This window comes from Euprymna scolopes, chromosome 38 (assembly GCF_053919585.1).
Source record: "Euprymna scolopes isolate OS-2025 chromosome 38, ASM5391958v1, whole genome shotgun sequence".
NCBI lineage: Eukaryota > Metazoa > Mollusca > Cephalopoda > Sepiida > Sepiolidae > Euprymna > Euprymna scolopes.
The window spans coordinates 77,641,717-77,668,260 of record NC_136519.1 but is presented as its reverse complement, the minus strand read 5'-3'; the positions used below and the strand labels follow the sequence as shown (position 1 = coordinate 77,668,260).

The window sequence follows — 26,544 nt, the reverse complement described above, 5'->3', positions numbered from 1 at the left end:
ATGTACACAGACAGACAGACAGACACACAGACAGACAGACAGACACGTTCACTTTTATAGATATATATATATATAGATATATATATATATATTAGTGTTGGAATGATTAATCAGAATTGGGAAACTGAAAAATTAGAACTTTTGGAGATATCGGAATCGTATCAGAAAAATTTGAGCTTTATTTCCAATTCCCAAAATGATGCTTTTAAATTTTTTTTATTTGATTGCTTTTGCTTAAAACTTAATTTTACATAGTCCGTATTAATGATAAAATAAATATTTATTTATTTTAAACTGCAAGTAAAACTAAAATTTATAGATCATCTTCCCACATTTATTTGTATGTTTGGGAAAATATATGCCCACATTTCGACCCATCCCAACCCCACCAAAAAAATATGTTTAGAAATTTCAAAAAATCAGTAATTGTATTGGAATCGGGAATTTTGAACAGAATCGGTAATTGTATCAGAATCAGGAAAAATATTGGAATTGTGCCATCACTATATATATATATATATATATATATATATATATATAATATAAAGCCGAATGCCTGTGTGTGTGGTCACGAATAGGCTCCTATATGGTTGACTATTTTAAAAAACTGATTACATATAATAATAGATGTATCGAGACACAGGAATGGGTATGTTTGATTTGGCAGAACGGAGGTCATTAAAATTGTGGGGTCTGCGTTCGCGCCTGGCCTCCATAGAATGGAAATAGGCACAAAATTTAATAAAGACTTTTCATATCTATCTGCGTAAGTATACTTTGATAATTATGTTTCAATTTGAAGAAATATGGTACAATAAATATATGGGGTGTTCGTTCGCACCTGACCTTCATAGAATGGAAATATGTCACAAAGTTTAACAAGGTTTTTTAATATAGATCACCAGAATATTGTGATAAGTGTTTCAGTGTGAACAGGTATGGCATAATAAATTATGAGGTTTATCTATTTTATTTTTACTTTCACCGTATTTTGCTTTGGTTTTGATACTCCCAAATTCAACCCAAATTTACAACCCTTCCTTTTCATAATCTATCATACATCCATAAATCAGAGTCCATTTTCTGTAGGCTGTTTTTGAACCCAGTCAACGACTGGTACTTTTGCTAGTATATATATATATATATATATATATACATACATACTCACACTTTTTATTTATATCAACATTTTAATATCGCTACACGATCATGATAATGTTTCTGTCAATTAGTTACGAGTAAATAAAGTTCTTGTAAGGGGATCTTGTTTATAAAAAAAGTCATGTCCTCAATGAAGGAGAAAATTGTAATTCGAAAACGTCACATGGTCTCTTAAAAATAGAAAGTTAAAAAATAAAGTAAAAAATAAAGTATAAAAACTACAATTTAAAATATGTATTATTAATTATCGGACTACTGTTCTCATCTTGAGTGTGATTTTCAAGAACCCATGGCTCAGTGGTTAGAGTACTGGGAAAAATCAATTGTAAAAGTAATATTCTCTTGAAGGTTGAAGGTTCAATCTTCAGTGTGGGCGACCGAAAAAAATACATTTGCGAATTACTTAGGACCTCTATCCAGTCATGGCTGATGGAACAAGAGCATGCTACCCCCGTGGTGTAAATAAAGGATTACGCTCAAAATTCCGTCTAAATTCCTGGGTTTGACAGAAACATTCCCGAGTTCGACAAGATACACCTTGAGAAGGTCAGAGGTTACATCGACCGAAATGTGAAAAATCACACTCAAGATGAGAACTGTAGTCCGATGAATAATAATATGTATAACCAATCCTCATCTCAAAAATTCAGAAACTTCAATTTAAAATATATTCTTTTGTTTTGCTTTTCGATTTTACCCTTTTTTTTTATACTTATGATCACCCTTTACAAATTATATCGCCACTTGGACGTAAGGGGCTACTATTTGGGGCCATGGCTAGGAAAGATTAACAAGATATTTTTTATGTTACATTTAAACTTCTGCATATCAGTACAGTCGGGGAAGCAGCCAGCAGGAAGGGAATTCCAAAGTCTAGCTGTTCGAGGGAAGAAACTATTAGAATAGAAAGCTTTCTGGCATTTAGGGACAACAACAGTGAAAGGATGAGATCTTATTGCTAAGCGGGTTTGCGGGGATGTGTACGTCGAGGGGGTACAAGTGAAACAAGTTCATCAGAACATATTCCATTAAAATATTTCTAAAATAGGCACAGTGATGCAACATTGCAGTGATGGGACAGTGGCTGGAGCTTAGTTGATAAAGTGGGGTCGATTAGATCGACAACTCTTTTTTGGACTTTATCTAAGAGGGAGTAGTGGTAGATGCGCCAGCCCAGATGTGGGAACAATACTCCATGCATGAGCGAATGGTGGCCTTGTAACGGTACAGGATACTCTCAGACATGAGTACTTTTCTAGCTCGATAGAGGGAACCCACCTTCTTTGCAGCAGCCTTTGCAATGTCCTCTATGTATTTGTTCCAGTTCATATTGCCCGCAAATGTTAGGCCGAGGAGTTTGAAAGCAGAATTCTCAGGTAGGGTGCTATTTGTCATGGATATAGGGAGTTGGGGAGGCGTCTTGTAATTGTTAAAAGAGAGCAGCTTAGTTTTACTCGCATTAAATGTTACCATCTATTTACGGCCCCATTCCACTATAGTCTTGAGGTTATTTTCTAACGATTCTGCCATTGTCTTAGATTTATGTACATCTGCCCTTCCCTCATACATGTTATAGAGCGTTGTATCATCAGCAAATATACTCATCTCGGACAAAATATTATCAGGGAGGTCATTTATGAATATCAGGAATAATAATGGTCGAAGGATCGACCCCTTAGGCACTCCCGCATTAATGTTATACTGCTTGGATGTACGCCCATCAATGACAACCTGTATGCTTCTATTGTCTAAGAAGGATATAATTATATTTAGTATACGTCCAGTTATACTGTATGATTTAATTTATTCATTAACTTACTAGCATTAAATGTTGCCATCTATTTGCGGCCGCATTCCACTATAGTCTGGAGTTTTATATCTCATCTTTTTTATTTTATATATTTTTTTTAGGTGATTTTTTTTCCTCCAATAAATCACGTTATCTCTATTATATAAAAGGAACTATGCATATGAGTTCATTCCCTATGGACCCCTAATGTTGAATAGCAGGGGTATATATTTAAAGATGACAGGGACTTCATATTGGGGACACATTAACGGGACTCATATTGGGGCACATATATAACGGGGTACATATAATACTGATATAACGATAGTGATGATGACGGAGAGAAAACATTTATATATTGCAGTTCTTTTAATATTAGAACTTGTGAACTTGCTTTTCTTTGGGTGTGAGTGTTTTTCTTGCTTTTTTTTTTTTTCATTCATATCTACGTTCTTTTTTTTCTTCTGCGGCATATCATCTCTCTTAAGTACATTTTTTCTTTCATATGTGAATGTATGTAAAATCGTCCAGGATTTTATTCTTTACCTTTCTAAATAGATATTCGCGTGTAAGTGTTTTTATTGTTTGTTTTTTTTGCGGCATATCGACATTTTTTTTCTAAATAGATATTCATGTGTGAGTGTTTTTATTGTTTGTTTTTTTTTTTGCAGCATATCAACATTTTTTTTTCTAAATAGATATTCGTGTGTGAGTGTTTTTATTGTTTTGTTTTTTTTGCGGCATATCGACATTTTTTTTCTAAATAGATATTCATGTGTGAGTGTTTTTATTGTTTGTTTTTTTTTTTGCAGCATATCAACATTTTTTTTCTAAATAGATATTCGCGTGTGAGTGTTTTTATTGTTTCTGTTTTTTTTGCGGCATATCGACATTTTTTGTCTAAATAGATATTCATGTGTGAGTGTTTTTATTGTTTGTTTTTTTTGCGGCATATCAACATTTTTTTTCTAAATAGATATTCATGTGTGAGTGTTTTTATTGTTTGTTTTTTTTGCGGCATATCAACATTTTTTTCTAAATAGATATTCATGTGTGAGTGTTTTTATTGTTTGTTTTTTTTGCGGCATATCAGCATTTTTTGTTTTGTGTGAGAGTGTATGCTTTACTTTTTTTTTCCATTGCGTGTATGTGTGTATTTCGTCTAGCTAAGGACTTTAGTTGTTTCCGTGGTATACGCAAGATTTAATTTTTTTGCCACACCCTTGTATCGGTGCACTGGAAACGAGCACCAAATCACAATAAATGTTGTGCGGGGTTCATATTGGAGAGTGACGGGAATTCATATTGCGGCACATATATAACGGGACTCATGTAATACAGACATAACGATAGTGATAATTAGAAGACATTTATATTACAGTTCTTTTAACACATTAGAGGAGAGGGTGATATGATGCACAAGTTCTTAACACAGAGGAGAGAAGATAGACAATCTTTGAAGGCTTTACACAATGTTCATTATAAGATGATAAACACAATTACCTTTCGTTTGTGATGAAGGATGTGACACAAGACAACAATTACAACATAATGATGACTTCTTTATTCATCTGATCGGCTGGTCGATGACGTCAGGAATTCCACTTGTATCTACATGGTTAATCAGAAGATTAACCATGTAGATACTAAGGGACACTCCTAGATACTAAGGGACACTCCTCTGACTATGTCAACTCTTGGCTGATCAACTCTCTGAATGACTGACTAAAATCCCTTTTCTATGTAACACTAAACAACTGGGTCTATTTTTTTTTTTTTATAAATTTCACACAAATGTACTTTATGTGCCTGGTAGTGTTTTTAGATAGGTTTTGTATCGGAATGTCTTTGATAAGTATCAATAATCAAAAAAATTCAATGAAAGAAGGAACAGACGATTTGGACTAAAGTTAACGCCTTACACAGCCTAACATCATAAGTGCATTTAAGAAGTTTTATTACCACACAAGCAGAAAGGTCTGGCATATAAAATCAACAATAGACTTTGATATGACAGGGGTGCATTCGAAATGAGTGTTTCACAACTGAACCATGATACTTGATATTTGCATTTTAAGCTTTAATTCAAGCCATAATATAAAAATAATTTTATAAAATCAACAGGTTTTTCTACAAAGTATCGTGGACTAAGTAACTGCAAAGAGGATTGAAAAATGGTCGATTTTACAGATTTCAATGACAATAAAATATAGGTGAATGAAACATTTGTTGATTTTTATTCATTCCCCCGCAACGTCAGGTCTCCTTGCTAGTTAAGTATATTAAAATGTTGTATGTTACTTTTAGAGAGAAAAAAAAAAATAATCACCTTTATAAATATCGTAATATCTTAACTGGTAATCAGCCCTGATGGTGAATCCAGACGGACTAGAAAGTACTCAGGTGAAAAGTGACTATGACATTTACATCTTCCAGTTTTTGCCAGAAACAAAAAAAAAAAAATGAATAAGGATCAGAACCAAATGATTTTTTTTTTTTACACTGGCATCACCACATTATCAAGGCCAAGAGGCCACTCAAGGATAAGGGTTAAAGAGCGCACAGTAGAAATTGGACATTATAGTAATCATTAGTAATGAAAATTCGGTAAATTTGATAACTTATATGGAACAGCTCATCAAGAACTTATTTGTAGTCAGCCGGAAAGCAGGAAAACGGAAGACAATTCCACAGGCGTGCAGTTCTAAGAAAGAAGCTTTGTTCATGGAATCATGTAGAAAGGAAACTTGCTTAAAAGAAAAAATGCTGCCTAATATACATTATTTAAGTACTACACATTACGATTGGCTTCATCTACTCTGGTTATCAAATTATTAATGAGTTTACATTTTTTTTTTTAATATTTAAGAGACGGGTGAATAAAAATCAATGAAACTTTGGGAAAGTGCTTACAATTCTATTCAGCTACACCAGTCAGAAAATAAAATTATTTAAAGCAGTATTAGCGAAACTATGGCAGAAGATAGGAATATCTGTTGATTTCAATATGTCAAGTTATTAACGAGGTTGAGAAAAGAAAACAATATACCCATAATTTGTTTATTGAAATAATTTTCAAACATTAAATGAACTAGGAAAAATCCTTAGAGCACAATAACTACATAGCAATTTTCACGTTGACATAATTAGTAGGGGTTATGCGATTCTTTTATGAATGACTTGTAAAAGACGTTAGTCCACAGAATTAGTAAAATTTGTGTTTTCATCAACACAACCTCTTGGAGAGCATCCCACAACTCATCTTTGCTCTTAAATTGGCATCCACTTGCGTAGAAGCATCGCTTCATGATACTCCAAAGGTTCTCAATTGGGTTAAAATCTGGTGAATTTGCAGGCCACTCCATCTTCCATAGCCCAGAGAACCCTAGTTGTTGCAAACACTCTTTGCTTTTGTTTGCTTCGTGTGAGGGAGCATTATCCTGCATAAAAATAATGGTTCTTCGTCAACCTTTGCTTCTTTAGCCATGATTCAGAAAAGCTATGTAAGCATTTGACATCATTTTTACACCTTCTGGGTGTCTCCATGAGCCAACTAAAGTACCTCTGATAAACTCAGCCCAAATCATTATCCCACCACCACCTTGTTGGCACCATAAACACTGATGATGATGTCGTCCATCCAGGATCCATCCCTTGCTCCAGCCATCTTGGCTATCAAGAGTGACATGCACTTCATCCGTAAACAAAACTTTGGAAAAATCCGTTTCATGTTGTCCTTTGCCCATTTCAATCGGTTTTATGTGTGATGTTGCTTTAATGGAGGCTTTGTCACAGGCTTAACAGACTTTGCTACTTTTTTCAGAAGGCGACATCGCACACTTTGAGACATTCTTTAATGCGGCTTGGTCAAAGACTTCGACTAGTCTGGACAGGGTTCTTAACAACTTTACGTTTAATTTGGAGTAGAGAACGGCGTGAAACAACTCTAGATTTACCTTTATCAGCTCTCTTATGTACCTTTGTAGGGTCCTTGACAAAGTTCCTCACAGTTTAATGGTACCTTCCTATCATTTTCGATATTTCAAGGGTAGTTTTACCTTTTGCTAGCTGTTCTGTAATAGTACTCTTTTCAGAATTACTCGAACCATCTTTACGACCCATTTTATTGACGAAACAAACTGCCTTGTTAATAATTTGACACACCCCAAATACCGTGGATTCAACAATTACGATAGCAAGTTGTTTACATTGAGCGGAACAGTACGAAAATTTCATAGTAGGCGCAGCTCAGCATTGCCAACATTTCCGAAGCTTTTGATACGAAACTACCGGTAAGTTTCTGAAACTGGTAATAAAAATGTTATCTCGTTAATAATTTCACATGCAGTGTATATGGTCATCTTGGATTTAAAAGAAAATCTGGTTTGTTTATATTTCAGAAAGATTTATTGATTCTGTTAGGAATGAAATCCAACATCAGAAACATGGCGAAATTTGTTGTCGTTCCACATAAAAATATATCCAGATGGTTTTACAAGCTGCTTTTTTTTTTCTCCTAAAGCAAATAACACACAGTAAATGAAACCTGGGCACCCTCAACAGATACAGGAATGTATAGTCACTAATTCACTATCCAGGTTTATTATCTACGTTTACTTTGACAGGTGTTTGATGATGACTGACTGTCCTTACGCTAAGTCTCCTATGATCACGGTTGTGGAGATATTTCTAACCCAGTGCTCAATGTTAAATTTTTCACTGACTAGTATGCAATTTAAGAAATCGAGCACCTTTGTGCTCTTTTTTTTTTTTTTTTTGCCCTATTAAGTTGTGATACATGCTCTCCTCCTGCTACTACCAGATAAAGCTGTCTGAAGATATTGGTTTCCTGACCTAAAATGCACCAAACATTAATGGTATTGTTTTTTCTTTTCGCTTTGAAAAACTCAATCATGTTCCGCAAAAATCGAAAACAAAACAGTTTTCCTCCACCGAAAAAAAAAAACAAACACCATGAATAAATATTAGAAGATACAAAAAAAAAAACAGAAAACTTGAGGCATAAAAACTTTTTTCCAAAATTATTGGACACAAAAAATTGGATTCTGCATCAAATAACATGAAAAAGAGTTGATATGCCGTAAAACAAAACAACCAAACCAAATACCATGAATAAATATTTGAAGATATAAAAACAACTTAAAACATGTAAACAATTTTTTTTTTTTCAAAATTATTGGATTCAGCATTAAATAACCGAAAAGGATTACTATGCCGTAAAATAGAATGGTCAAACCAAACTCTCTCTCATATGACAAATATGAAAAAAAAAAAAAACATGTTGTGTAATATGTGTAAGTTTATGCAAGCAACATTTTCACTATTTCTATTTTTTTCAAATCGACTATATTCTTTTAAATATATTTTCCAGTAGCCAATGGTAAAAAACGGTGAAATCGACATGAATTTTCCAGCCTTCATATCTCCGCACTTGCATTTCTTAACTGGGGTGGGGGTGGGGGTCCTGTATGAAATTTAACATTGAACAAAAGTTGTTTTTTTTTTATATATATGGGAGAAATTCTGTGGGTTTTTATTAGGGTGGCGGGGATTTTTTTCATGGTGAAAGATTAGAAACTACAAAAAAAAATTGCTTATCCTACCATTAATCCTAGGTCTGAATGCCCCCCACCCCACCCTCAAAGCTTGAAAAAGCTTGTAAAACCACATGCATTAGATATTGACCAGGTAACGTTGAAATGTCTGTTGGTCGATGATTATTATGATTATTGAAGCCAAAAAGTTTCACTGACCTACCATGTGATTTAAAAAATCGAGCACTTTCATAATTTTTTTTTTTTGCTCTATTAACTTATGATGCATGCTCTATTATTAACTCATTTTTTTATGTTTTCGAATAATAAAAATATTTAGATATTTATTTACATCTAGTCTGGTGCACTGCAGGATCTGCTTTGGTTATAGAGTTCAAATCTGGATGCAAGCCAGGACAAGTGATAAGGAGACCTAGGTTTGCCTGGTTACCAGGGCCCCCCCCCTCTAAACATTGCAGACAAAGTCCGATGGAAAGGCAAGCCAATATGGTTGAAGCCAGCACAACTGCACAAGTTGCCGTAAAAGTGTTGCAGTGCTTCAGCATCTGCTTACCAGGACTCTGAATCGGATTTTTTGTTGGGGGTTTACTCTCTTAGCATTTGTCTTTCCCAAGGCATCCACAAGGCAGTGGAGCTATTTGCCCATAGTGAAAATTAGAAAATATTTCTAATTTTGATGAAAATAACAGATCCTCATTGTAATTAGAATATAATAACTAGATAATAATGAAAGTAGAAAGTCAAATCCGGGTTTACTTTCGTCAGCCTCATAACTCTCTCGTCCTTTAACCTGCACACTTAAGGAGCTATGTTTCTAACAAAGGGGGAAGAACTGCTGTTTTCTGAATTAGAATTTATTCCATCTAATTCGCCTGGCCTCCGTCTGGTTTCTTGGAGTCGTCGGCCTGTCCCCATTGCAGCACGATAACCGCAGAAACAACTGATCACGCATTTTTTGATCGCTGTGAACTCCGCCAGTACTGGTTGTATGTTGGCGAGGTGACGGCTCGCATCGTCCCCAAGCATCCTCGCCTGATTACTGTATCAAACATAGTGGACAACATGAGGTCGCCGTGGGACCAGGAGAGACAAATGGTCTACATCGCAATCCTGGCCGTGGTGAGAATGGTGATTTGGATGTCGAGACTGCAAGATGGCCAGGGGGTGCTGCCTTTTTCTGATCTGATCGCTTTCTTTAAACACCAACTACGGATAAAGATCAGATGCGACAGAAGAAGGCTGCATCACGTGGCTTTTGAAAGAAGATGAATACAGTTAGCAAGTCTGTGTGTACGAAGAGGGGCCAAATTTGAGTAAGTGTTCCCCGCCTAGGTGTGGAGCGCGCGGTTCTGGGGTTTCCGTCGAACCCCCGCCCCTTTCCAATTTTACTTCCTTCAGCCTCTCAGCCAGCCGAATAAATCTTGTTTCCCTTATTAGAAAGCCTCCAAGACTCCAACCTCCAAAAGCAACAATTTTTTCTTTTGCCCTCCTCTCTGAAAGCTCAACCCATCTTGGAGGAAATCAAATCAAACACTAACACCCCCACCAATTTTTTCTTTTCTCTCCTATTTAGGACACAACACCTCTCCCCCCCCCCCTCCATTTGGAGGCTGCCCGCAAAACCCTGGTTCCTTTACAAATTGGAGTGAAACGAGTGGTCTAGCATTTCAGAAAGGTTGTGGCAATCAGTTTCTAGTCCATGTAGGGGCAATCCTATATACCAAGAGGCAGTACTACCATCTCCTCCTCCCCTCCCCTCGGGGGAACTGGTTCCTCCTTTCCGCTCCCCCTCTTCTCTCTCCACATTAAGAAATGGCCTTGTGCCTAATTTGCTCAGTGGGGAAGCAAATACTCATCTAACATTCATCCTTGGCTAATGTTTGACATTGAATTTTTTTAGCTCCTTATATCGATTGGCTTCATATCTTGTTTGAAACAATTTTTATAAAAACAGAAAAATTATGCCCTAAATAAAAGCATTCCAAGAATTAATAAGTATTATTCAAAAGATTACCACAAAATAAATTCAATGCCCAAAACATTTTTAATCATTTAAAATGTTGCTTACCTTTCGTGGTCTTCTGAGCCAACATCGTTGATCACTAAAATAATAAAATAGGAAATTTTATGAATAAAGAAACATCAATAAAAAAAAAATATTTCATATAACTTTTTGAAAACAAAAGTTCACGTTGTAGTGTTATGTTGGCCCAACATAACAATACAACGATCTGTGTTAAGTTGTGGCGCACAATGCCAAAGGTTGGAACGACTATCATTATTGATTTGTTAACTGTTATGTAGAAAAAGATATGCAGAGAGAATGTTTTGAAAGAAAAAAATGTTTAGCTAAAATATTTATGTTAAAAATCTAACAGAGGAATTTTAACTTAGATTTAAGAATGTTTATGAATTAAATTTTAAAAGATACGTAAGAAAATAGATTTATGAATTCAATGTTATAAACCATGGAAGCATTCGATTGAGCTAATAGATGATGCAAGAACTAAAGAGAAAGAAAACATTGTGAATCTCTAAGGGAAACACCTAACTGTGAAAATGAGAATAAACGAGGAAAAAGAAAAGGCAGGAGCTAATTCTCGCAGCTCGAGATTTGAAATCCATTTTCTCCCTGGTTTGTCCAATCACAAGCCAGCTCTGTCATGTGACCAAGTACATAAAAGGCAAAATCTGAAATGCTTACTCCTCTTTCCTCAGCAGACTTCGGCCCCAGGCCAAACGTGAGTACGACAACAAGCCAATATGGCTCTCTTCAAACTCCCATTTGTTTCCACATGCGGTACCTACATGAACATTCTTTACCATGCTACTGCTCTCATTGATACACAGACACACACACACACACACACACACCACTACACTGAAGACTTTGCCCTTTCTTTCTCCTTTAATCAGCTTCCTTTGTCCCAGCGACTACTAGCTATAAACACGTGTGGACCGAGCTGTTCTCTCCTCAACAAGCCGGCAATATATTAATTCTATCTTTACTCAAGAACACTTCAACCTACTAACCTGTTTCTCTCTTGTACACGCTACTAACGAAGATGACAAATAAAGTTGCTTTTTAATATAGAATGAAACTCCATTTCGTGGTCTCCTATTCTATACAATTCCTGTTGTTACTGCTTCACAGTGAAATGTTTTCTTCACAGCCCAAGAGACAAAGGGAGCCACAACATAAGGTTAATAGTTTGTTATGTTACTGCTTATCTGTCATGTTTGTTGAACCCATCATAGATTAATGACTTTTACCTTGTTCATGTTACATGAACTCTGAATATGTGTACACACGCACACAATAACTTGAATGCCTACTAGACACCATCCTCGAGTGTCTAAAGTCTCTCTGTACAGGAAGTTTGTCACAATAACCTGGCATGAAGATACTTTCCCTACAAGTAAACCCTGACTAAATATTCAAAATCACATAGAATTCTCTGCCCAAATAAGATCTCCTCATTATGGCTTACTCACATTTCTTTTTATCTTTGTTCTTAATTAAACATCATGTAAATGTTAGTCATTCAGAAAGGATCATTTCACCGTCCCGAGTCAGGTTTTGTATTGGTCACTACGGCACTTCTTCCAGCCTGATGGTGGTGCTGGGTCGATGGCTTCACAAATGAGTTCACCTTGGTTTCAACGAAGCGCATGGCTGAACCAACGAAGACGTCTGGCCAGGAGGGATTGTTGAAGGGAGCGCATCTTGTAGTGTGCCAGACCGTGTTGTTAGAGATGAATTGTTGCCAGTGGACACATAAGATGCTACGTAGGCAATGATGGTCGAACACCTCAAGCTTGTGAAGGTTATTTGCACGCATAGGCCAGATTTTGCAATCATAAAGCAGAATAGTGCGTACCGAGGCCTGGTAGATCTTGACCTTTGTGTGGAGCCTTATCTCTTTCAGGGACCAGAGAGAGCTGTGATTGCAGTCGAGAGAAGGCGAGACAAGTATTGCTGATGCAGTTGCCAATATCTTCTTCCTCTTGGCCTGTTGCAGTGATGATGAAGCCAAGGTATTTAAACCGATTGACCTTTTCGTTTGAATTCATTTTGAACGTAATAAGCTAATAAAGTCCTTTAAAAGATAAATTTAGATATACACATTGGCCTCCTTTCAATCTCTAGAAACAATGATACCCTCATAAGCATGCCGTAAAGCAAGGGTTGTGTAATCCTGAACTGCACCACTCCTGAACCAGCACTATTAGAATCCAATGGCAAGGAGTAGTCTAGAAAGGAAAAAAAAATACCAAGATAAGCAGAGAATGATTGGTGTTCTTTCTGAATTTTCTACACAGCCAAGGCTTCCAAGTGTAGTCTATGCTATTATTTCATCCATAGCCGGAGGATGCATAACTTTTCCAAGGGGATTAGTGCAAACGACGGCGTAACAATGACAAAACTGGAAACAGGCACACCAAGCTCACACTACAATCCTTGGTCATAATCACTACACCGTTGTATTTTTTTTATTATTTTACACACACACACATCTACCAAGGCTGCATGTATGTTATGAAAAACTGAAATCTTAAAATCTTCATCATTCTAGTAATTATAGGAGTTTGTTTTATTTTACGGCATATCAACTACTTTTGAGTCATTTAATGCTGAAACATTAATTGTAATGTGTTGGATGTTGGTTAGTTGTTTTTGGTTTTTCTTGCAAAATCTTTTGTTATATTTTATTGTATATTTTAGTCTCTTCCAGGAATTCAACAATTTTTTCTGGGTCGATTTTGTTAAACTATTAAACTTAGACTATTCTCTTGGTAATGCTTTATTCGGGCCCGTTTAAAGTCCACACAGCCCATCAGGATATGATGCACTGTGTATGGCTCCTGACATGTTATGCAAATAGGCACCTCTTCTCCTTTTAATAGATGTGAGTGAGTGACATGAGTGTGAACTATTTGTAGTCTAGTCATTGCTACCTCTTCTTTTCTTGACATCTTTTTTGTGTCTCTTATTCTGATGTTTGGTGTTACTTTGAATAGTTTATTCTCTGTCCAAGAGTTCCAATGTTCTTGCCACGTTCTATATATATATATATATATACTGGGTTTTAGGTTTGTATAAGTGATTTTTTCCATTTTATAGTTTTGTTGAAGTGACCTTTGTTATTTTATCCACTTTTTTGTTCATGTAGATGTGACTAGGAATCCAGCAGACGATTATGTATTCATTCATTGTTATGGTATTTATTTTATTTAGGAGATTTGTAATAAGAGGATTTGTCATTTCAGTTTTTTCTTTCAGTGATATGAGTACTGATAGAGAATCTGTAAGGATGAAATATTTTTGATGGTTATCAGTAGACATTATAGTTAGCACCAAGTCAATGGCAGACACCTCTGCACTAAACACAGAAGCTCCATCCGGTAGTCTTTTCTTTATTTTTTTTACTTTTATGGATGGCTGCACATCCTACCCTGTCTCCATCCTTTAATTCATCTGTGTAGATTTGTGAATATTCTCCATATTTATTTTGGATGTTAAACAGTTCTTCATGGGATGGGTTTTTGTTTCAGAATATTTAATTTTAACATCATGGATGACTGAACATGATTCATGTATTTTTGTTGTCTGTTTGAGTTTCTGTGAGGAAGTGCTTTAGACAGAGGCTGTAGGGTTTGATAATATTTTTTTTTTTTTTTTGAAAAGGTGTGTGTATTGTGGACAGAAAACACATTAATTTGCAGGGTTTGATAATATTTTTTTTTTTTTTATTTGAAAAGGTGTGTATATTGTGGACAGAAAACACATTAATTTGCAGGGTTTGATAATTTTTTTTTTTTTTTTGAAAAGGTGTGTATATTGTGGATGGAAAACGCATTAATTTGCAGGGTTTGATTATTTTTTTTTTTTTTTGAAAAGGTGTGTATATTGTGGACAGAAAACACATTAATTTGCAGGGTTTGATAATTTTTTTTTTTTTTTTGAAAAGGTGTGTATATTGTGGACAGAAAACACATTAATTTGCAGGGTTTGATAATTTTTTTTTTTTTTTTGAAAAGGTGTGTATATTGTGGATGGAAAACACATTAATTTGCAGGGTTTGATAATTTTTTTTTTTTTTTGAAAAGGTGTGTATATTGTGGATGGAAAACACATTAATTTGCAGGGTTTGATTTTTTTTTTTTTTTTTTTTTGAAAAGGTGTGTATATTGTGGATGGAAAACACATTAATTTGCAGGGTTTGATAATTTTTTTTTTTTTTTGAAAAGGTGTGTATATTGTGGATGGAAAACACATTAATTTGTAGGGTTTGATGTACATGATGCAAGCTTTAAGTAATATTGTAGAGTTTTTGTTTTCTTAGGGTCAGTGGCGGTTCGCTAGCCTCCACATACAAGCTCTCCACTGGAGAGGTTCTGAAGGCTTCATAGGTCAATCTAAATCCTTGGTGGTGTATCATATCCAATTCCTTCACATATGATTTTCTGGCTGCTCCGTATGTAACATCCGTAATCAAGTTTGGATCTAATTAAAAATTGGTATAGTTTTAATAATATAGTTTTATCTGCACCCCAGTCGATGTGTGTTAACACTTTGATTAATTGCATAGTCTTGTGGCATTTTGTTTTTTAAGTATTTTATGTGTGGTATGAATTTATGTGTGGTATGAATTTATGTGTGGTATGAATTTATGTGTGGTATGAATTTATGTGTGGTATGAATTTATGTGTGGTATGAATTTATGTGTGGTATGAATTTATGTGTCGTATGAATTTATGTGTCGTATGAATTTATGTGTCGTATGAATTTATGTGTGGTATGAATGTCAATTTCCTATCATATATGATGCCCTAGTGTTTTTGTTGGTCAACAACTGGGATATGATTATTGTCCACTTTCAAGGTGGAGTCATGATGGAACTTTCGTAGTTTACAGAAATGTTTGCTTTTTTTTGTTTTCTTTTCTGAAAATTTGAATCCATTTTCTATGGCACATTTATTTATCTTATTTAGGCAGAGTTGGAGTTTGCATTCAACTGTTGATATGTATTTTGATTGATAGTATATGAATAGGTCGTCTACATATAGAGTGTCGATTCCTGGGTCTATGTTTTTTTATGATATTATTTTTATATCGAAAAGGGTTATGGATAAGATGCTTCCTCAGGGACACATTTCTTGTTCTTTTGAACTTAAGTATGTTATCCATCCGTACGTAAAAGAGTTTATTATTTAAAAAGTTTCTGATAAATTCTGCCCTTCTCCCTTTAAGTCCTAGTTCGTGCAGGTCTCTTGATGCTGTTCTTCCAAGTAGTGTCATATGCTTTTTCGAGGTAAAAAAAAAAAAAAAAATTGCTATTAGGTGTTCGCTTCTTGGCAACTGCCTTCCTTATTCTTGTTTCAAGTCTTATTAAGTAGTTGATGCCGACTCTTCTTTTCCTGAAAACTGATGTACTGTAATCAGGGTTTTGTTTTCTAAAAACCAAGTTAATCTTTCGTTAACCATTCTTTCAAATGTCTTGCATAGACAGCTTCCACATGCACCACCGTGTGTTCTCCAGCTATAGTCCATGCATATGGTTGGATTACAATGTTAGGTCTATTTTTGATAGTGTTCCTGTTGCTGGATGGAGGTATGTGTTCTCTTTGTTATTGAGTAAACATAACTGGTTTTGGTTGATTATTTTTTCAATAATTTGGCCTCTTTTGTTGTTGTTTTTTTTTTTTTGCTGCCTCATAGTTCATTATGGCTATTAAAGTCACCCACCAATAAAAAAGGTTTTGGTAGTTGGATTAGATCGTTCAATTTCAACTATTGTTTCATTCGGTGGTATATAAATTGAGTAGAGGGTTATTGCTTTGTGTAGTGTTGCGGTTATTGCAATGGCTTGCATGTTTGTTTACTGTGCTTTGTAGAATATTTTTATTTAAGAGTAATGATGAGCCACCAGTGGCTATGTTTGATGTTTTGTTTATGTAGTTGTATATTGAATAATGTTTTATAGTAATTCTGTCATCTTTTAAATATTTTTAGGCCTTTTTATATTCCATTGTAGTATTTTATTAACTATGGTTTATGTTCCATTTTCTTGTTTTGGACTGTTGACGTTACTGCTAACTTTGATGGTTTCAGTAATTTCTTGCTTCTTTTTTGTTTTAGTTTGTGATCATGAGGTGTTGGGAGGGGGGGGGTTCTTGCTTCATTTAATTTTCTTTTTTATTGATCCTTTCTTGGACTGGTGATTCTTTGTTTCCGGATGTGTTAGAGATTTGTAGAGATTCTATTTTTGTTTGATTTGATGTTATTGTTTTTTTGTGTGTTTTGATTTATTGTTTTTTTTTGTGTTTTAATTTGTTTTGATGTTATTGTTTTTTTATTTTGATTTGTTTTTTTGTTTGATTTGATGTTATTGTTTTTTTTTGTTTTGATTTATTGTTTTTTTTTGTTTTGATTTATTGTTTTTTTTGTTTTGATTTATTGTTTTTTTTTGTTTTGATTTATTGTTTTTTTTGTTTTGATTTATTGTTTTTTTGTTTTTTTTTTGTTTTGATTTGTTTTTTTTTTATTTATTGTTTTTTTTTGTTTTGATTTATTGTTTTTTTTATTTTGATTTATTGTTTTTTTTTGTTTTGATTTATTGTTTTTTTTTGTTTTGATTTATTGTTTTTTGCTTGATTTGATGTTATTGTTTTTTTTTGTTTTGATTTATTGTTTTTTGTTTGATTTGATGTTATTGTTTTTTTTGTTTTGATTTGTTTTTTGTTTGATTTGATGTTATTGTTTTTTTTGTTTTGATTTATTGTTTTTTTTGTTTTGATTTATTGTTTTTTGTTTGATTTGATGTTATTGTTTCTTTTTTGTTTTGATGTTATTGTTTTTTTTGTTTTGATTTTTTTTTGTTTTGATTTATTGTTTTTTTTGTTTTGATTTATTGTTTTTTTTGTTTTGATTTATTGTTTTTTGTTTGATTTGATGTTATTGTTTTTTTTGTTTTGATTTATTGTTTTTTTTGTTTTGATTTATTGTTTTTTTTGTTTTGATTTATTGTTTTTTTTGTTTTGATTTATTGTTTTTTTTTGTTTTGATTTATTGTTTTTTTTTGTTTTGATTTATTGTTTTTTTTTGTTTTGATTTATTGTTTTTTTTGTTTTGATTTATTGTTTTTTGTTTGATTTATTGTTTTTTTTGTTTTGATTTATTGTTTTTTTTATTTTGATGTTATTGTTTTTTTTGTTTTGATTTATTGTTTTTTTTATTTTGATGTTATTGTTTTTTTTGTTTTGATTTATTGTTTTTTTTTGTTTTGATTTATTGTTTTTTTTGTTTTGATTTATTGTTTTTTTTGTTTTGATTTATTGTTTTTTTTTGTTTTGATTTATTGTTTTTTTTTGTTTTGATTTATTGTTTTTTTTGTTTTGATTTATTGTTTTTTTTTGTTTTGATTTATTGTTTTTTTTGTTTTGATTTGTTTTTTGTTTGATTTGATGTTATTGTTTTTTTTGTTTTGATTTTTTTTTGTTTTGATTTATTGTTTTTTTTGTTTTGATTTATTGTTTTTTTTGTTTTGATTTATTGTTTTTTGTTTGATTTGATGTTATTGTTTTTTTTGTTTTGATTTATTGTTTTTTTTGTTTTGATTTATTGTTTTTTTTGTTTTGATTTATTGTTTTTTTTGTTTTGATTTATTGTTTTTTTTGTTTTGATTTATTGTTTTTTTTTGTTTTGATTTATTGTTTTTTTTTTTTTGATTTATTGTTTTTTTTGTTTTGATTTAGTTTTTTTTGTTTTGATTTATTGTTTTTTGTTTGATTTGATGTTATTGTTTTTTTTGTTTTGATTTATTGTTTTTTTTGTTTTGATTTATTTTTTTTTTTGTTTTGATTTATTGTTTTTTTTGTTTTGATTTATTGTTTTTTTTTGTTTTGATTTATTGTTTTTTTTTGTTTTGATTTATTGTTTTTTTTGTTTTGATTTATTGTTTTTTTTGTTTTGATTTATTGTTTTTTTTTGTTTTGATTTATTGTTTTTTTTGTTTTGATGTTATTGTTTTTTTTGTTTTGATTTATTGTTTTTTTTGTTTTGATTTATTGTTTTTTTTGTTTTGATTTATTGTTTTTTTTGTTTTGATTTATTGTTTTTTTTTGTTTTGATTTATTGTTTTTTTTATTTTGATGTTATTGTTTTTTTTGTTTTGATTTATTGTTTTTTTTGTTTTGATTTATTGTTTTTTTTGTTTTGATTTATTGTTTTTTTTTGTTTTGATTTATTGTTTTTTTTGTTTTGATTTATTGTTTTTTGTTTGATTTGATGTTATTTTTCTTTTTTGTGTTTTGACTTATTTGATCTTTATTTTGGTTTATTTCAGGGTAGGTGTTCACGTTTGTGGCATCTGTGATTGTAGATTTTATTTCGATTATTAAGTTTTGCCAATCATTTGCGCTCAGTTTCATTAATTTTTCAATGTGTATGTCATATTTATCACTTTTTCCTGCGCTTTTTTTTTTTTTTTTTGTAATTTGTGCATAACTTTTGTCCCCCATATATCTACCTAGAATTCCCCCTGCTTCAAAGAATGAAATGTTTTTGTTTTACCGTTATAATTTCTTTTTTCCATATATCGCAGGTCCTTGCATAGGCAGGGTGGTTCTCTCCACAGTTTACACATTAGCATCTGTTTGCATTCATTTGTGTTATAATGGGGGGGGGGGCACATCTGCCACACACTGACTGGTTGTAACATACATTCTTATGATGCCCATCTTCTGACATCGTAGAGGATTTCATATAAATAGTTCTACTTTTTTAATTGAATAACCAATTCTTATCTCTTTTGGGGCTTTTGTTATATTAAAGGTTATGATGTAGGTGTTTGTTAGTATAAGGTTTCCATTCTTTGTAATGGATACTCTTTGTGTCAGTTAAGCCTTGAGATTTTAATTCCATTTTTATTTCGTCGATTGAATAACTGGATAGTTCTTGGTTTTCAATAACATCCTTTGATCTTTTCATTTTTCCATGGGGAGGGGATAGGTTTTAATTTTTTTTTTTTTGTCATGGAATTTTTCCATTTTTAGTAGAACTTCTGCCTTTTTTTTCTACCTCCACCAGGATTGTCCCATTTCATAAATTTTAAAATTTTAACTGCATTGGGTTTTATTTTCGTAGAAAATAACCAGTTATATCAAAAATGGGGATAGTTTTGTCCATGGGGTGTTGTCTACTGCTTCCAGAATAATGAATCTCAGGAAGTTTTCCATATTTTCAGTGTCCGTATTGGACTGTGTGAGGTTTCTTGGTTGATTTTGTTGCCATGAATGCTCTTTTTTCAATTTCATCATCCCTGCTCTTCACCCAATGCGGAGTCCAATTTAATGGATTGGATTGGGTTTAATGACTTTTTCAGCCTTTTTTTTTTTTTTGCCGTTAAAAGTCAGAAGAGTTTTTCAAAAGATTAGTCGTGTGAATATTTTAGATGTTGTATTCATAGTCGAAAAAATTACGGGTTGCTACCTACAGCTAACAAGTAGCCCCATTGAGGGACTTTTACTCTCTGCAGGGGGGGGGGCAGTCGGCATATTCTGATGCCCTGCCGACTGGGTCTAGTGTGAGTGATTGAGAGGAAAACTTTTAGTGCTTCCAATTGTCTTTTTAAAAAATTATTTCTAGATTATAGTTTGGTTGTTTTTATTACTTAGGTTGGTATGTTTTAATAAGGAAACCGGTGGCGAACTGGGGGGGGGGGGGGAGAAAAAAAAAGGGGGGTGAGAGAAAAAAGGGGGGGGCGTTTCTATTTTGGGCTTTGCAGAACATGCGCTAGTTGTGCAAAAATTAAAAAGGAAAAAACAAAAACAAAGATGTTAATGTAGATGCATTTGCGTCAGGTCCAATTCAATGGGAAATACGAGAGTGGTATACTTGTATTTGAACGGGTCCACAAGCATTTGTTCTTTCTTCTTGTTTAACTATCCAAGAAAATAGTAAAAGTTGGGGGAGTACAACAATGTCATATACCCATTTCTTCAAACCGATTGTCCCTAGAGTTGCCGCCTTCTAATTCAGTAGTTGGGATAATATTTTTTGTGATACTTGTGTGTTTATGTGAATGCTGATTTTGTCTTCTGAATTAGGGCTTGACATGACCAGCCGATTGATCAGATCGGGCCTCTCCGACCGCCCGTCTAGCCCAAGTAAAAGCCAAAGTGGTGTGTTGCAGGGCCATGTCGTCTTTGTGTCGAGGTCAAGGTTTGCTCAACTACCAAGACCAACCATCCTAAACATCACAGGTTTCCACCCACAACCAACAGGTGGCACATTGAGACTTTTACTCTCTGATGAGAGACAGTCAGCATATTCTGATACCCTACTGACTGGATCAGAAAAGGAGGAGGTAAAAAAGAAAACAGACAAAAACAACATTCCCCCATCCCTATTCGTCTTTGCTTTGCAGAACATGATGGTGGTGGTAGTGGAGGGATATATCGATTTATCATCTTATTAGTTACAGCAATGAAAATAAAGTTAGAAAAAAGTAAAAGAAAAATAAAAGAATCGTTTTTGGCATTGGAAAAAAAACACCCATTTTTCTGATTAATTGTCCCAACATTATATATATATATATATATATATATACTCGGGGTTTTTTATATTCAAAAGTAATGGACTAATGAATTCAACGAGGTTGTTAGATAGTGCTCAATAAAAAGAGCTGATAATACTGGTTATTCATTGAACTTTTGAATAGTCAAGTCGCTGCCTGATGATATCTGTTGTTTGATTGAAACAAGTGGCTATTTGTAGCAGCGGGATGTGAGCATGTTTATATAACAATAAACAAGTATATATATATATATATATGCCGGGTGGCCTGCTAGTTTAATACAAAATGTAATAATTATATATATATATATAATTAATTTACTCACATAAAATATACGAAAGTATAGATTTATGCATAAACTTTAAGTATTTACTTCAAAAGCACTCAATACGTAGGTAGAGCTAGTTAGTAAGTTTAAAAATGTATATGGCGATTAAGCTACACTGAATATTCCGCATTTCATCCACTCTAGGACTAAAGCCTGAAGAGTCCTAGAGTGGATGAAACGCGGAATATTCAGTGTAGCTTAATCACCATATACATTTTTTAACTTACTATATATATAATTCCAGATTAATATTTTCCAGAGGTGAAGCAACCAATGAATTTTTAACAAGGTTCATACAAGAGTGCTCAATACCAAAGTAGGGCAAGATATATATATTTTAATCATTTTACGTAAACATTTATACGTTGCTACACATTCATGAGCATGTTTCGGTCAGCCAGTTATAAGTAACTAGAGACCCCTTCAGGTGATATTAGTTATACAAAAGAGTTTGTAAATGCTATGAACTCTTTTGTATAAGTAGCATTACCTGAAGACGTCTCTACTTACTTGTAACTGGCTGACCGAAACATGATCATGAATGTGTAGCGATATATTGATGTTTATGTTAAACAAAAAGTATGTTTATTAATCATAGGAAAGCAATTTCTTAAAATTATACATAAAAAATACATAAAAAGCCTTCCTAAGAAAAATTAAATTATATAAAATATTGCAATATTTTCAGTTTTTTGTAAGAAAACAAACATAAACATAATAGGCAGACATGCTGCGATTCCTTTTTGATGAAAAAACTTCTGCAAAGACAAAAAGATTAACTCCCAAAACAAGTGAGGCACTGTCTCATTCAAAGACACGCTTAGAATCATGCAAATAAAATTTCCAGTGGTAACAAGGGTTTTCAGTGTGTGTGTATGTGTGTGTGTATTTGTCTCATTCTTTCCTTCATTCTCTCTGTTCTATTTTTTCTTTTATCTCTCCTCTATTTCATTTTACATTTCCACCCTAATGTATCGTAAGCTAGATGTCATGTTACCATATACCCGTAACCTAGCTCCCTTCCCTTCTTCTGACAAGAAGCATTAGACTTTGAAATGCCTAGGTATAGAGAGCATCTATAGCTTCATCTTTCTATGTTATTTCCTTATTGAACTGAAAAATTAATATATACCTTTATTTTACTTTTTTTTTTGTCTTATATGTGTGTGTGTATGTGCAAATATACATATATGCATGTGCGTAACTATTGGTGTTGAGACGATTACTCAGAATCAGAATCTGGAATTGAAAAAAAAAAAATTAGAACTTTTTGTGGTATTGGAATAAGAAAAATTTGAGCTTGATTTTTCATTCCAAAACCGATACTTTTACTATTTTGACAAAAAAAAAAAAATTAAACGCAGATATTTGTTAACATTATTCATTTCTAAAGTCGTCAATTCTTCCGAATCGTTTCTGAAAATTTCATATAGCATGAATGGCAAACAAATGCAATTCGGCTTCGTTTTAAAAGAAAATTCAATCTTGTTTCACAATTTTTTAACGTATGCGTGTAAATATGGTCGACAGAAAATGGATCATGTAAGTTGTCCAAAATGATGTTTTTATAAGATTTTTTAAGGTAAAACATCCGATGAGTACGTGACTAAATATGCAGCAATCAGGGTTGCAGAGTCGGAGGCAGATTTCTAAAAGTACTAAGAGTCGGAGTTGGAATTTTTTATCCGACTCCAATTTCATTATTTTTTTTTTTTTTTTTAACATGGTTTTCCTGTTTGGTTTTACCAGTTGCACAGTTTAGCAGTTTTTGTTTGGTTTTGCTTTTATTTTTGGAGATATATCATATTTTGTACTGCACTGCAATGCTTCTACTTCTTAAAGATATTTCGGTCCATCGGATCACTGCAAATCTGGTCTGGACAGCTGTTCTCATTTTAGTTGTGACATAACACAGGATCAATAAAAATTCTATCTTTGAGTGAGATCACTGTGGATTACATTGGATAACAATCAGATTGTAATCCGAAAGTTATCCAGTTCCTGAATCAAAATGGAATTAGTCCGAGATCAATACAGAATTACAATCTTATCCGAAAAAAAAAAAAAATCAATAAGAAGCAACCCATGCTACAATCTTATCAAAAAAAAAAAAAAAATCAATAAGATTGTAGCATGGGTTGTTTCTTAAAAAAAAAATCAATAAGAAGCAATCCATGCTACAATCTTATCAAAAAAAAAAAAAAAATCAATAAGAAGCAATCCATGCTACAATCTTATCAAAAAAAAAAAAAAAATCAATAAGATTGTAGCATGGGTTGTTTCTTAAAAAAAAAAAAATCAATAAGAAGCAACCCATGCCTTTTTCCTGTTTTTCCTTTGATCCTTTTTTCCATAAAGGCAATATTTTTTTTTTTAATTTCTTCTGTATAATGTGCGTCTTTACTCACCTTGTCTGATGGGAAGTGTTTGGCTTTGAAATGTCATGGCCTAAAGATGTTTCCCTATCTCTAAATATTGTATTCCCTTCTAAACTGAGAGCATAATAAAATTGTAAATTTTTTATCCCTTTGTTATCTTAACTTATTCTATAAAGCTGGTTGAGTGAATATGTTGGTTCGTTTATTTAACCATCGACTTTCGTTATGTCATTTAATGCTGAAGATCGTTTTGATCTGGTTTGTTTGTTTCAGTGTGTTTGTTTATTTTAATTTTTTTTTTTTTTTGGGGGGGGGAGGTTATCTGTTTTAATTGAAAGTTTTTTGGAAGGGCTTGAGGTCATATTTTTAGGTATAGTTTGATCTCTCTCAGAAATGAGAGAATATTGACTGTGCAAGTGTTTTTAAATATATCTTTCATATTGTTGGATTTTAGGTGGCGTTTTCTCGCGGTAGCGTAGGCTCACATTCCAAAGATATGTTTTAGTGTGCAGGTCTTTTGACATGTTAGGCACTGTGGTAGTCACTTTCGTCTGAGCATGTAGGAGCGAGTAAGGTTTGTGTGGCCAATGTGTGTTCTGGTTATAACAACCTGTTCTTTCTTTGAATTTTATGGGGATGGTCCCCATTCTCCCAAGGTTAGTTGCTTTAATCTGGAAGTGTTTGTTATTTGTGTTACTATTCCAGTGCTGCAACAATTTTGCATAAAACAGTTTATTGGTTTTCTATTTTAAGTCTGTGTAAGGAATGGTTTCAGGGCTTTAAGCCGATTTGGCTGCTAAGTCTGCTCTTTCATTTCCTTTCACTCCGATATACAGCATAATCACGTCGACACAGCGGTTCCCGTCAGATCACCGAAGTTAAACAACGTTGAGCCTGGTCATTACTAACGGGGTTATACATGCGGCGACTGGGGACCGCTTGTTAATTTCATACTCCCATGAAACTTCCTCCTTCGGAGGAAGCCGGTTAAACCCTGAATAGGGTTGGTACTGACTGCACACACTCTGATGTGGCTTGGAATCCAGCACGTGTGTATATAATTTTAGTCATTCAATAAATTTTAAAATTTATGACGTGAAATGGTTAAATTTCAAATCAAAAGATTTTTATTATTCTATGTAAGACAAAGAATACATTTGAAATATTATAACTCCTTTTCCTATAGGATTTCGATGTCTGCCATCTCTTCTGAAATTTGTATTCATTTTTACATTAAATACTAATTTCTAATTATCCGTGTCGTATATTTAGTTCAATGCACAATATCATAAGAGAGGTACATACAAAATTATAGCCAGATCAGACCAGTAGTTTCTAAGAAAAAGTCAAATTGACAAAAGAGATAAAGGGGGGGGACTCTACTTTAGAACGTTTATATACTCCCTAGACTATAATATCTATGATTTGCGAACGGTCGTCGTTTCTACATTTATGTTGAGCGAGTGTTTTTAAAAAAAAAAAGTCTGGTTTCCAGTGTTTGTCTTTTTCGCATAAATAAAGGGAAACTGAATCGAATCAAATCAGCTCGCTGGCCTTTGCGGCTGGCACGTCTTGAATCAGCTTTGATCAATGTGGGGAATACCCTTCATATCAAAAAATTGCTATTCTTTTGCGAGCTCTCCCTTTTTCAAGGGAGCTTGGTTTCCCCAACAATCTACGGATTCAGTTTCGCTCATATACGGAAAAGCCAAATACAAACAGATTTAAAAAAAAAAAAAAAAATCACGAAAATAGCGTGTAAAAGTCGCCCAAATTAAAGATACACACGACCTCGTTTCGTGAATCAGAGATATTACAATCCAGAGAGTATATAAAAAATTCTAAGAAACAGTGACCCACCCCCACCTCGAGAACTACCCCGCAAAAAAGCCTTTGCCGGACATACAAAAAATGCACACACACACTAACACACATCTTGCCTTTTATATATATAGATTATGTTAATGTCTTTTGTCCGTATTATTTATTTTGAGTAGCTTTGTAACTCTTGTTTTCTTTCTTTTTTTTTTCTTTTCCTTTAGTCCTTACATTCCAGGAGCAAGGTTTCTGACAAAGGTGGAAGAATTGCTGCTTTCTGGGTTGGAATTGTTGGCTAGTTTTTCATCTTGAGGTAATTTGGTTTTTTGGATGCATCAAGTGGCTTCATGCTTTGCCTGGAGGATTTTCCATAAAAGAAAGTGTTCGTATACAATAAAAGAAAACAGATAATTCAACTTCAACATATAATCAATACCTGTGTGGTTTTGTTCTTCTAAACGAGCCTTGAAAATGTTGCACTTCATCTGATCAGAAGGAATGGACAACGGAGTCGACTTGGCAATAATTTTTTCTTGGTTGTTCTTCAAGTCATTAACATCTTTCGGCTTGACGACAATGACGCCGCTGTTGCTGCTTGGTTGTTCAATCCGTTTCATTTTCGCAGCAGCAACTTCAGAAGCATCTGCAGAGAAACAACAACAAAAATGAAAAGACCTTTAAAACCTTTATTTTCTTTATCATTTGTCACGTGAAAAGTCAACCCTAGCGCACGTGTGCTAAACAGCCCTAGCTGCACACATGAAAAATATATATATATACCAGCGAGGGGTACCCGGCGATGCCCGGGTGTTTGGAGGTGTGTGTGTGGAAATCCCGGGGGGGGGGGGGGGGGGGGGGTAAAAAAAAAAAAAAAAGTAAGTATGAGGATCGAACCCGAACCGTTGAGGCAAAG

At 33.4% G+C, this 26,544-nt stretch overlaps 1 protein-coding gene across 6 annotated transcripts in view; it reads right to left on the bottom strand.

Moving 5' to 3' along the window:
• Positions 1-26,544, bottom strand: part of LOC145263202 (uncharacterized) — a 420,826-nt gene that overhangs the window by 63,461 nt on the left and 330,821 nt on the right. For all 6 annotated transcript variants that reach the window (XR_013864489.1, XR_013864490.1, XM_080120271.1 and 3 more), the window contains exons 13-14: positions 26,068-26,274; positions 10,595-10,628 (exon numbers count right to left, since the gene is read on the bottom strand). Coding sequence is in view for 4 of the 6 variants with exons in the window: in XM_080120271.1 (XP_079976397.1) it covers positions 10,595-10,628; positions 26,068-26,274 (241 nt within the window). In the remaining 2 variants the exon portion in view is untranslated. The remainder of the gene's footprint in view (positions 1-10,594; positions 10,629-26,067; positions 26,275-26,544) is intronic.